Consider the following 12570-nt stretch of genomic DNA (forward strand, 5'->3'; position numbering starts at 1 on the left):
GGTATTTAGATCAATTATTTGTATTCTTTACTCAAAGACTTATTTTTCAGACTGAAAGCCCAGGGTGAAAAATTTTCTTATACCACAACAAGGTGTGATCATTTCTGAGAAATTTTTATTATTGACAGAAGTGTTGGGGAACTGTAGCTTTGCTGAACTTGTAAATCCATCCTCCACTCTTTGTAAGCTTCCATTCAGTGCTAGACTTTAAGGTTAAAATTAAAAAACATTGTTTATCTCATATTCTGTTTTATGGCCAGCCCTGATACAGTGAGTTGCCTTTTAAAAAGTTTGTCTTCTTGCTTACTGGTCTCTTAGTGACAAATGCATGTAGTTAAGGGCTTGCAGTTTCATAAATCAGGCTGGCATGTAGTCTTGGCACACCTTCCTGTGCTTGGGATCCAAATTTTGAAAGAAAACTAAAAGCAAATTATTTTGTATGAAATAATGAGCTGGGGAAGGTGTACATCTACTAAGAGGATGGTTACTGAATTAGTTCTCAAGGAATAACCTTGAGTGCAGCTCCTCAGTAAAGAGGTGTTTTCCATGTGTAAGTTCCTGGACCAAATTTGGGGTTGTCAGGTCTTTGACCAGCTTTCTGAAGCTTCAGCTTACATTCCTGCTTCAGAAGTACCACAGGGCAAGACAAGGAGCTGTTGGGGAGTGGGACTTGCAGACAAGTAATTCAAAAAATATTTGTGTTTGTTCAGGTTCCTAAAAAGCTGAAGGAAATAATCTTCTGTTCTGCTATGACAGTGGTTTGTCATGAGTTCCAAAACACTTCACTAGAGTTTTATACTCCATTAGTTTGTGTGTGGTGTGGGTCCACTCTTTGCTTCTTGTGCGTTCTTACCTGGTTATTTGCTTGTTGAATGTGCTGGAAGAAAGGCCGTCATGAACAAGGTTCAAGGATTTGCAAAACTTGGTCATTTTTGGAATCCAAATCCTCAAGGGATAAAAGAATAAGAGGCTTCAATTTACTGCATGGTGCCTTGTACAAATTGAGCATCTAGAGAACAAACTGACTATAGAGTTACTGTGTTTTGTTGCAGTTTAGCTAAACTGCTGTTTATGCTAGAAGCTATTAAAATATAATTTACTTGCTTACTTTGTTGTGTCAAATCTATGCAATGAAGTGAGGTGGATGTTTTTATTTGCAATCTATTGCTTGAAGACAGATCAGCAGAGTATTGAATTCATCTGAGTCTTGTGCTCTTTAAGCTTTACTAAATCAACTTCTAATGTGCAAGCTGAAATATTTCTCAGGAAATGAGTTTGGCCCACAATTTATAGTACATGCTAACCATAGTAAAGTATTATGTGCAGCACATCCTAGAATATAAAGCATTTTCAGGTTATACTATTATACATTAGAATCTCGTATTGTAAAATAATGGTTTGGTGTTGAGAAGAAAAATGCAGTAACAGTTTTTTACAGTAAGTTAATATGTTTTGGGTCCTTTGGGTTAGAGTTAGGTATCAAGCCCATATTGCCATTTGCTGAAGAATGATTTAATAATAAGGCATAAGAGAGGTCAATTTTGAAATAAAAGAAATTGTCCCAAGGTTTATCTTTAATCATATTGGAAAAAACTGAAATAAGTTTTCACTTTTTTAAAACCATTTACTCTTTTCAGAAAAAGACTCTATTGAAGTCTTCTCTGAAATACCTTAAAGTTCTTTTGATTTTTAGCTTTACAGCATTTTGTATCAGACCAAAAAATTACCAGTTGGAAAGTACGTTTCCACTGGTAATTGTGTTTACTTGATATCTAGGTTGTGCTACATGGAAATAGATTTTGTGCATTCAGTAGAGTCATGTTGGGTGATTTAAGTAAAGGTGTTATTTGTGTCACTCTTTCTGTCTCTTTGTGTGGAATCTCATGAGCTTTATTAATCATGTTCTAGCTTCTCTTATACTGTCTATGATAGAAATAGACACCATCATTTTAACATGCCTAATAAGATTGGGTTTGAGACTCCTGAGATTTGGGTTCTGCTCTTTATTCTCCCACAGATTTTCGATTTGATTCTGGCTAAATAATTTGATCTGGCTTAGTATTTAAAAATACATACAAGTAAGCAAGTAACGTTAACTTGTAATCATGCAGTGGCGGTGCAAAGTACTTCAATCAAGATTTCTTTGATGTTACACCATATATGCCAATACCTGCATCTTTTATGCTGAACTCTTTTCCTAAATAAATTAAAGATACGTTATTTGGTTGTGTGTTTGGTTTTTTTTTCTTCATGAGAGAACAGTGTCAGAAGATCAGATTTCTTGCTTTATAACTTAAAAATCAGATTCTTTTTTTTAAGTAAAACTTTAAGCTAACAGTACTTTGGTTCTTGAAAAACATTGTATCTGTCCTGGTTAGAATCGTTTTTGCCTTCAGATAGTGTTTAAGGTTTCTTGGGTTTTTATTAATCTCCCAAATACCTGGCTACTTTTTATAGTTAATGTTGTGCCTCTGCACTATCTGGCAATGATTGCTTAGCTGTTTTTTGTCACAGGACTTAGGAGCTTATGATTTATGGACTTGGGTAAAACACATCTATGAGTAAAAAGCCAGTATAAAACCTACATAAAATTTGAATCTTAAATAAACCATATCTTTTCGCTATCATACATTGTCATTCACATTAGGAGTCTTTATCCCATGTAAGGGCATGATATACTTGTAGATTAGCATCTCTTTCAAAATTTTTGAATAGATGAGTATATATTGTGTAGTTCTATTGATTCGTCCAAGATTTCACAAATATTCATTAAAATGAAAGAAAGCAAGTACAATATACAAACAAATCTTGAATCATAATTATCTAACAGACCAGCAAAAATCTGTTACCATAGAGAAATTGCTTCTTATAAAAATAGAAATATTTGGGGGGGGAAATGTTGGCCACTTTGTGGTTGCTTACTTTCGAATGCCAACTAGAAGTGGCTGTTAGTGAATGTGATTGTACTAGGTGTGCTTTACTTGTAATTTCTATTATTTTTATCCCAGTTCTGCTTTACCATATGGAAGAAATGCATCTTTTGTAATGCAGATTGGAAAGAATCATGGAAATGAGGAAATTCAAAAAATGTTAACAGCAATTTTTGTTGAAATGAAATGTGAAATATATATATATATTGTGAGGTCATGGAAGGATGTTTGAGGTAAAAAAAAAGTTTGTTAAAATGTGTAATGTATCAGGATTATGCTGTTTGTGGGCTTTTTTTTTATTAATCTGATTCTTCCACTTACAGCTTAAATGGAAAAATTGGATTTGCCTTTGGCTTTAATTCAGTCTGTTCTATTCACAGAAAGGTTCACTTGCATGTTATGTTACTCCATTAAAACCATTTCACAAATAGTGCCAGCCAGAATTAATAACAGCTAAGTCTAGCATTTTCAAAGAAATGGAAAAAAAGAAAGGGAGAATAACTCTTTTTTCTTGTGCATCAGCATTTTCTATTAAAAAAGAAATAATCGGGGCAATTGTGTATTTAGTGTCAAAATTGTTGTTGGCTGAGCAACTTACTTTTCCAAATGTTTTTGGCCCTCATAATGCTACTGTGGCCCATCTCTGTAGCAGCTCATTCTAGTTCACCTGGATTTATTTATTTATTTGCTTGCTTGGGAAAAATGATCCTGTCTGTAGTGAAATATCTGTTTCCCCTTCAAATCTATGTTATCTGATGAAATTAAAATAAAAGCTTTTTAAGAAGTCCATTATAATATCTCAGAAAGACTTAAGACTCAAACTGAAATCTGTCCTCTGCAGGCAAGCAGATTAGCAAGGCTAATGGTGGGTGGATGGGCATACTACCTTTCTTTTTTGCCAAGACCCTGCTGGTCATGTTTCTTCCTCTCCATATGTTGCCGTGTTTTTATAAGCACTGTAGTGATGTTTGGGGCTTCAGCTGACTGCAGGCTGTCATTGTCAGGAGTGCTATACATATACTGAGCAACAGTCTTGCTCTTGACGGGTTTAAAATAGGCAAAGGGATTGAAAACTGTGAGAAATCATGTGTTGTTCCCACCTTACAGGTAGGGAATTTATCCACCAAGAGCACAGTATCTCTCACAATCATGGAGTCTGAGGAAAAGCCAACCAACCATCAGAGCAAAGCTTCCCGTAATCTGTGTAGTACCACAGTCGTAAGGCCAGTCTTGTAGTGGAACCAAGCTCTCCCTAGCTTCATTTTTGTATTCAAACTTTCCAAACATTTTGTATCTTTTTGCAAAATCTACAGGGCCTGGTAGTTCGTGCAATAGGAATATTGTTATTGTGGCTCTAGGGATGGTTTTGTTTGAACAGTAGCCAGTTTCTTGAAAAGAGCTATGATTTTGTGTGCCCAGCTGTATATTTTAAGCCCAGTGACCAACTGGGCACTAAACCCATCAAAATGCTTGTCTCTAAACAGCATAAAAATCATAATTATTGGTGATAACCAATTTGAGGATTTCCAGAAATCTTTCTGGTAAAGAAGCATTAGTAATTTCTTTAGTAGCAAGGTAAACCAGTGTTTTTTTGATTTAGGTAGTATTGATACATGCTGTCTGTAGAAATGAGTGTTTGGATACACCTTATAGTGATGTCATTTGTGTCTTGAACGAACACAGGCATAATCATGAATTCTAATTAATTTTCTCTCTCTGTAAACAAATAAGCTGGAGAATCCAGTTTTGCTGATACAAAGCTTATTATTCAGGGTTAATGAGAAAATGACGATTAAAAAAATTCAAAAGCATGGTTGTCTTATCAGCTGATGCAGTTTTCCCTGTCTTTGTAAGCCATTAGGAACTGATATTGTAAGAAGGATATACACAAATTCTAAAGATCTTTAAGGGTAGAAGATAGTTTATGGCTGGAGGTAAATAGGGAGGCTCAGGTGATTGCCAGCTCTTAAGTTAAGCTGGACTCCCTTCATTGCTCTCTGAAGATCTGTGTGTGTGTGTGTGTGTGTGTGCACGTGGTTAGGTATGTGTATGTGCTCTGAGGTTAAAGCAGATGTTGCCTTTAATATGTGTCACAGCTACAGCAGTTACTTTATCTTCCAATATTTCAACAAATGAGAGTAACTGTGCAGGTTTTGCACATGATGAGTATGTGTAATGCATACATCTTAAATTTTCCTTTCATTGAAAGAATCTTAAGATTCTTTTTAAGTTGCGTTTTAAATACTGTTCACTTTTCTGCACACCAAAAGCATGTCTTTAGGTACTTTTTCTCAGCTGGCTTACAGAGAAAGTTTTTTTATTAGTCTGGTCTTCTAAGTCCATTTTTAAATGGACCTTAAGCTCCGAATGTAACTAAATGTAATTTAAGTTATTTACCCCATCTCCTTTTATTCAAATCAGAGTTTAAAAAATAATGAAAACGTTAGTAATAAAATGAAGTTTGGTGGGTTTTTTTCTTAATGAAAGAGCAATAGTAAGTTCTGTTTCCTTTTGTGCGTCACCCTGACCTCTGACTATAATATGCTTGCTTTATTTGGCGTGAGTGTCCTCATATAATAGTCTGTATTTCATACAGCAAAGTAATGGTTGTCTACTAAGTACTAGTGGATTAACTGTGTCTCATAACTAATTCAACAATGTTGAATCAATTTCTCTTTGTTTCAGGTGACCAGACTTTAAGAGTTTGGGATGTGAAAGCCCCAGGAGTCAAACTTGTGATACCGGCCCACCAGGCTGAGATCTTGAGCTGTGACTGGTGCAAATATGATGAGGTATAAACCTGTTCATCCAACTGCTTTCCTGATTGAACTACTCTTACTAAATAGTGTGGGGGTTTTTTTACTGCAACATTAATGCATCTTCTCTTTATAAAAACATGTCTAGTTGCTTTGTTGCTCTCATTCACTACTACATCTTCAGAAGAGTGTTGTTCCAACAGACAGACGGCCCAAGTAGATCAGAGGTTTTGCTTATTCTTTTGTATAGTGGACAGAGTAGTCCACAGTGGAGAAACAGTTTGTATTCCTCTGCTCTCTTAAATGAGGTCTCCAGTGTGTAAATTAATGATTTATTCATCTGTATTGTTATCTAACTTTTGTAAACAACACATGCCTCACTGCAATTTAATAATTAAATTTTCCTGGTATATCTGTGTTTCATCAAATCATCAGAACTTGCTGGTAACTGGTGCGGTTGACTGTAGCTTGAAAGGCTGGGATTTGCGGAACATCCGGCAACCGGTGTTTGTCTTGCTTGGTCATACCTATGCTATCAGAAGAGTAAAAGTAAGTTGTGTTTTATTCCCCATCTCCACTGAATTGTTACCCAATTTTTTCTAGAAAGCAGTAATATTTTATATTACCTAATAACTAGGAAAAAAACAACCGGTGTTGAAGAACTTAGATGCTACAGTTACTATTCTTGAAAGCCTTAATTTTAGCACTGTAAAACATTTTGATGTTCAGCAGATTGCTAGGATTTCAAAGTGAATGATGTATTCGAAGTCAGTGTATTTCCATGAGGAATGTTTGAGAGCTTGAGAGAGGGTTGAGAGGTTTACTTCAGCTAAGTTATATGGGAAATTTGAGACAGAGAAAATGCCTTCCCTTATTTGTTTGTTTTTTTGTTTTGTTTTTTTTTTAATGGTGCTGTGCCTTTTTCTTTCTATACAAAGGGTCAATATTCACATAAGGCAAGGTATAGACTTGTTGTGAATAGTATTTTTTGTGTATACAAAGAAAATGTTAATATGTTCAAAGACATTTTGAACCTTTATGCGTGAAAGGCTACAGATGACTATACGGGGTCTGTGTACTACTAGATCACCCACTGATAGGAATTTGTTCTAGATATCTGATGACCTTTTTTTTTCATATTGGTCAGTGCTTTTTTTTTTTTTTTTTTTAATATTAGTCAGATAATACCTGATCCTTTTAAAGCCTTTCAGGAACAAGTATGTTTATTAATATTTTATAGAAAGTCTGAATTGACAGAAAAAAATAATCCTGGATCAGTATTTTGCTTCACATGCCCTTGGAATTTTTGACGTGTTTCTAACAACTTTAAAAGTTACTGTGTTTAGGTTGTAATTTGTCAGAAAAGGTTGTGACTCAGGGAGTGGTTCTATATCATAAATCCTGTTTGTGGCCAGACAGCCTGAGAAGGTCCTGCTCCTCCTTATCCCAGCTACCATTGCCTGCTATCCCTGCTGCTGGTAGCTGTACAGTCTTTTTTTCTAATTTAATTCCTGTATGACCATGCACTAATCTGGCTCTGTGAAATGTTTTTCATAGCAGAAGAACATTTAGCAGTGCTGTTCAAGTTTGTTTGTTTGTTCTTGTTTTTTAAACAAGATCATTTTGCAACTCCAATTTGACAGCCATTAAGATAGATGAATCAATACAGTATCAATCAATACAGACTGTCATATTCTTACTCTTTGACAGTGGGATCTTTTAAAAAAGCTCTGCCACTATGGGGTTCATAGCACATTGTCTTCATGATAAAATGGAGAAAGTGAATACAGAATTGTTATTCACCATAACCTGTGATAATAGAACTAAAGGACACTTGATGAAACTAGTTGAAGATGAGTTTACAGACAGATGGAAGTATCTCTTTTACACATTAGATGGTAGACTTCTTGAACTAGTTCTCTGTGCAAGACGTTGCATAGGCAGGCAGTGTCATCAGGTTCATGGATAGCAACCTGTCAATAAACAGATACCAGAAGAGCTAGACAAGGATAGCATCTCTAATTCCTCCACTCTCTATTATCCTGGGCTGCATTAGGAATAGCGTTGCCAGCAGGTTGTTTGAAGTGATCCTTCCCTGCTACTCACTGCACCAGTGAGACCACATGTGGAGTGCTGGATCCAGTTCTGGGCTTCCTAATACAAGGGAGACATGGACATACTAGAGTAAAGCCAGAAAAGGGCCACAAAGAAGATTAAGAGACTGGAGCCTGTGTGCTACCAGGAGAGGCTGAGAGAGCTGGGATTTGTTTAGTGTGGAGAAGAGAAGGCTTAGGGAGGATCTAGTCACTGTGTATGAATAACTGAAGGAAATAGAAAAGACAAAGCCTGGCTCTTCTCAGTGGTATCTACTGAGAGGACCAGAGGCTTTTGGTAGAAATTAAAATGCAGAAGTTGTCATGTAAACATAGAGCACTGGGCTGGAAGCCTGACCAGGTAGGGTATCTTTCATATTCTTACACCATCTCATCTGAGTTTCCATTTTATGGCCCATCATGGTCCCTGTTTTCTTAAAATGCCTTGAAAAGGTTATTACGAGTGGGCCAGCAGTAGAACTTTCTTCGCACACACCTGTGAGATCAGTTCACTAAGTGGCTTTAAGGAGACACTTTAAGGGGAAGCTGTATATGCATACATGTGCAAAGGACAGGTATGTGAGTACACGACTGATGTTCCATATTAGCAGGCTTTTATAGCTTCCATTTCAAGATAGACACAGTCCCTGTAGACATAAGATATGAGAATGTGGGCCAGCACTTAGAGGTGGTGCAGCATATCTATGCTTGTGTGGTATAACTCACCAGTCATACTAAATGGAGAGAGAGAAGAGGATGCTACATAAATAGAGGCAGCTGTCCCTACTGATGTCCCTTCCCCTACATTGTGCTGACACTAGCAATTATAAAGCTGTGCAGCAAGCGGGCTCAGCTGATTGCTCTGACTGAAAATCCTGTCCTGAAAAGTGACCAGTTTCTGTCTGGATCACTAAGCTGTCTCAGTTTGTTGTTCAATCACACAATTGCAAGCCCTGACACAAAGAAGCGGGCATGTGCACACAGCCTGAAGTGGAAAGGGAAGGGAAGGCCACGAGTCTTGGCAACAGTGCACTCTTAAATTAACTTAAACCAACCATGAAATCTCACTCTTCAGTTCTCTTTGTATTCTGTTCACTTATTCAGGATTGTGTTGACTCTCAGATCTGAGGCTGGCAAGGAATTCTATCCAACACAATATTGTCAGAATTCCTGCAGATTTCTTGTGATCTTTTACTGCAGTTCAGGGCATTATCAGCACGCTGAGGTCATCTGGAGCTGTGTTCATGGGATTTTGACATTAGTGCGTTTGGCTGTCTCATATTCTTAGCTGGCTTCAATCTCTTATACTGAAATGTAGTTATGGTTTTTGAGTTTACCTAAAAAGATGTTTGGATGAATGATATGTGAAATATTGGAGGTTAGGCTGGATGATATGTTGGTCTCTTCTGTCTGTATACAACTGTTCAGATGATAAAATTGTAATATTTTTATATTACAGTTAAGTGGAACAGAATTTTAAAATATTCTGTTCTCTTTGTAGCAGAAAGACATTACACAAATTCTTTCAACTTACATGTGTAGTGCTCTGCTAAGTATTTTGATAGAGTTTTCTTAGGTAAGTTTCTAGGATACTTAAGGTTAATGACAAAGCTTTTCAGCTTTGACAAGATGTTTTTTCTTCCTCTGAAACTATGTGGACAAAGATGCAAAGGGGACACGTGGGAAGTGCACCATTGTTTTTTGCTGCCCATCAGACTTCTTCCCCTTTATTATTTATATTCCTGTGGTGCAGAAGAAAAAGATGTTTTGTTGTGATTTTTTTTTTTTCCCTGCAGAAAAATTATAGGAGATTTGGGGAGGTTAATGTTCAAGCATGCACATCCCTCAATTCTGCTACGGTAAAGAGAACTCTGTCAGCAGAGTTCAGAAGGCAACAACATATACTGCTGTCTTGGCAACTTGGATATTTGTGGCTGTAGCCCAGGCTTAACTTTTGACTTTGTAGTAGCCGTGAATAATACTGGAAGTCTTGCAGGAAGACTCTTACCTGTGAACCATGATGTGGGGGACCTGCACGTCAAACTGAAGTTATGTCAATATCTTGTGTATTTTCTGTTGAGAAATACAGACCTTAAAATAGTTGGAAACTGAGGGTTTCCAAAAAGCTGGAGCTGAGGTGAACAAATTTCGCCTAACTTCATCCTTATTGCTGCAGTCCTTAGACCTGTCTGCAAGAGTCCGTAGAAGAGTGTGTCCCGTAAAATGCCCTGCAGGAGAGGGGGAAATTACAAAATGACGTTATACTGCCCTTGGTTTTTCAACTTACCTCCAATTTTCCTATTTCTGTAAATAATTTCAACACATTGAATTGATGACAGTAATATATCTTACATTCTCTGCACTATGGCACAAATTTTCTCTCTCCTAAAATAATAAACTGGTCACATAGCTTTTCTAAAACTTGCTTTATATAATGAGATGGTACTCAGCTTGTTAGCCAAAAGCAGGATTTAATCACTTTTTATATGACTTTCCTAAAACTTCTTAACTTTACAGCAGGGTTGTTTGCCACTGCTGTAACGAAATCAAACCAAACCGGGATCCCATAGAGCATCCTTGTAAATAGAAGCACGGCAGGGAAATTTGTTGATGTAGTCTATTTTGTTGCAGCATGATGTGCTACCTAGGAAGACAGTTTAAATGGTTAAACTTTGGTAACTTTCTGCTTATAGGTCTGTATACTTCACAATGTTTTTACTTTAAAATTTGTTCTGTTTTGTTTTCTTGCAGTTTTCACCATTCCATGCAACCTTATTGGCCTCTTGCTCCTATGATTTTACTGTGAGGTACAGTATTTTTTTATTGGATAAAAGTGGAAAGATAATCCATTTTAATGTGGTTTGCAATGGAAAACAGTTTTAGAGTGGACATACTGAAGTGCAGTTGATGTTGCTATGGAATGTTTTCTCTCTTCATAAGCTGTGTTGAATACGTCTGGGTTCTTCACTTTCAGGCTAGCTCAGTCACTCTTCTGAATGGTATCTGCTCTGACAGATGTTTTCTGTAATCCTTTTCACATCATTCTGCTGAACGTAGTTGTGTGTCTGGATGTGATAGTGTCTGATAAGAAGGTAATAACTTCTTAAATGAATGCGGGTGGGTGACTTCGTATGTTTTTGTGACATATTTTATTTAAGCTTTTTATGAACAAAGTTTTTGTCCTACTATTATCTGAGGAAGCTTCAGTATTCTTCCACAGTGTGTATGCTGAAGTTCTTTAGACAGTACTTCTGCAAGTTCCCATGGCTCTCCAGTATATCTGATACTGCTGAGGATTTTATAGTGCAGCTGATTCAAAGCTGATTAAAAGTCCTAAAGAAGTTTGACTTCGTCCACCTCCCATCCCTGGAGGTGTTCAAGGCCAGGCTAGACGTGGCCTTGGGCAACCTGGTCTAGTCGGAGGTGTCCCTGCCCATGGCAGGGAGGTTGGAACTCGATGATCTTTAAGGTCCTTTCCAACCTAAACCATTCTATGATTCTATGATTCATATTAGAACTTCTCTAATATACACGGCGTTCTAAGTCAATATGCTATGAAGTAGATTCCTGAATATTTCAATCACATTGTTTGATCTACATTTTAATTTTATAACATGGACTGAATATAGCAGGCATTACATTTACAAATGGGCGAAGCTCTCTTGCCTCCACAAGTGAATGCAAGGTTATCCCACTTGCCCAAACCATCCCAATTAATGTCACTTCTGGTTGTATCCGAAGTGGCCTGACACCAAATACAGAAAGGTTCTGTTTCCTAAGGGAAACCTTGCTAACCCTCAGTGCCTGTGCCTGTTTCTAAATCATAAATCTGTATATTCTTATGCCATAACGTCACATAAAGTTGCATCATTAAGTTAGCGTGCTAAGCATTGTAGGAATTTTGTGTGTTTTCAGAAATCTTACTGGAAGAGTAGTATAGCTGGAATACTCTTGTTTTCATCCAAGCTCTTGTTTGCAGCTCCCAGAACACAGCTAACAGAAACATGCAGGGGTGCAAAGGGGCTCCAAATTCTGCTATAGATGGTGTGGGACTGCTTGAGACTGTACAGTGACAATGGTGATGTTCCAGAGGGAGACAGTTGCTGGAGCAGTTGTCCTTGGCACATGTGAGTCTTCAGCTTTGATGGCGCTAGAGAGGATGTTGCCTTCCAGGTCTTAGGCTGCAGGGAGTGCCTCGTGCCTCTTCCTGGGGTGGCGGTGATGGCGGCCTCACCAGTGGGAGATGTGTTCTCTTTGAGGTACTGAGGTGAAGGAGCTGAAGGAGATAAGCAGACTGCATACCATCAAGGATAGTGAATGCAAGATTGACAGGGTTTTCACAGATACCTTTCAGAGGTGAGAGCCCAAATCCCACAGTGCAAGAAAGGAGGGACAGTTACAGACTATGCTTCAAGCAGCAGGGGATAAGGATAAAGATTCCCATAATGGGGGAGGCTGGAAACTTGTGACTTGTGGTAACACAAGTTGGAGCTAGGGAACAGATTTAGTGCCCTGGAAATGCGTGAGCAAGAACAAGCTCAGTCTGGGGAGGTGTCAGAGTCAGCTGAGCCTGAATCAAGTGTCTGCACCAAAAGAAAAATGTACATCATCACTGGAGACTGCCTCCTGTTGCATTGCCTCTTGAAGCATCCATCTGCCAACCCAACTTGATGTCTTGGAAGGTTTTGTTGCCTCCCTTGGTCTGAGGCCAGGAGGCTGTGGAGAGACTGCTGGGGTTTGTCCAGATTCGGAACACTGCCTTTTCCCACTTACCTCATGTTACTGAAAGCA

General features: G+C 37.8%; 1 protein-coding gene across 1 annotated transcript in view; it reads left to right on the plus strand.

Moving 5' to 3' along the window:
- Positions 1–12570, plus strand: part of PEX7 (peroxisomal biogenesis factor 7) — a 46657-nt gene that overhangs the window by 11858 nt on the left and 22229 nt on the right. Inside the window, exons 6-8 of the mRNA XM_009882330.1 lie at positions 5616–5722; positions 6122–6235; positions 10531–10586. Of these exons, the coding sequence (XP_009880632.1) occupies positions 5616–5722; positions 6122–6235; positions 10531–10586 (277 nt within the window). The remainder of the gene's footprint in view (positions 1–5615; positions 5723–6121; positions 6236–10530; positions 10587–12570) is intronic.

The sequence above is a fragment of the Charadrius vociferus genome, unplaced genomic scaffold (genome assembly GCF_000708025.1).
Source record: "Charadrius vociferus isolate BGI_N301 unplaced genomic scaffold, ASM70802v2 scaffold13, whole genome shotgun sequence".
NCBI classification, from domain to species: domain Eukaryota; kingdom Metazoa; phylum Chordata; class Aves; order Charadriiformes; family Charadriidae; genus Charadrius; species Charadrius vociferus.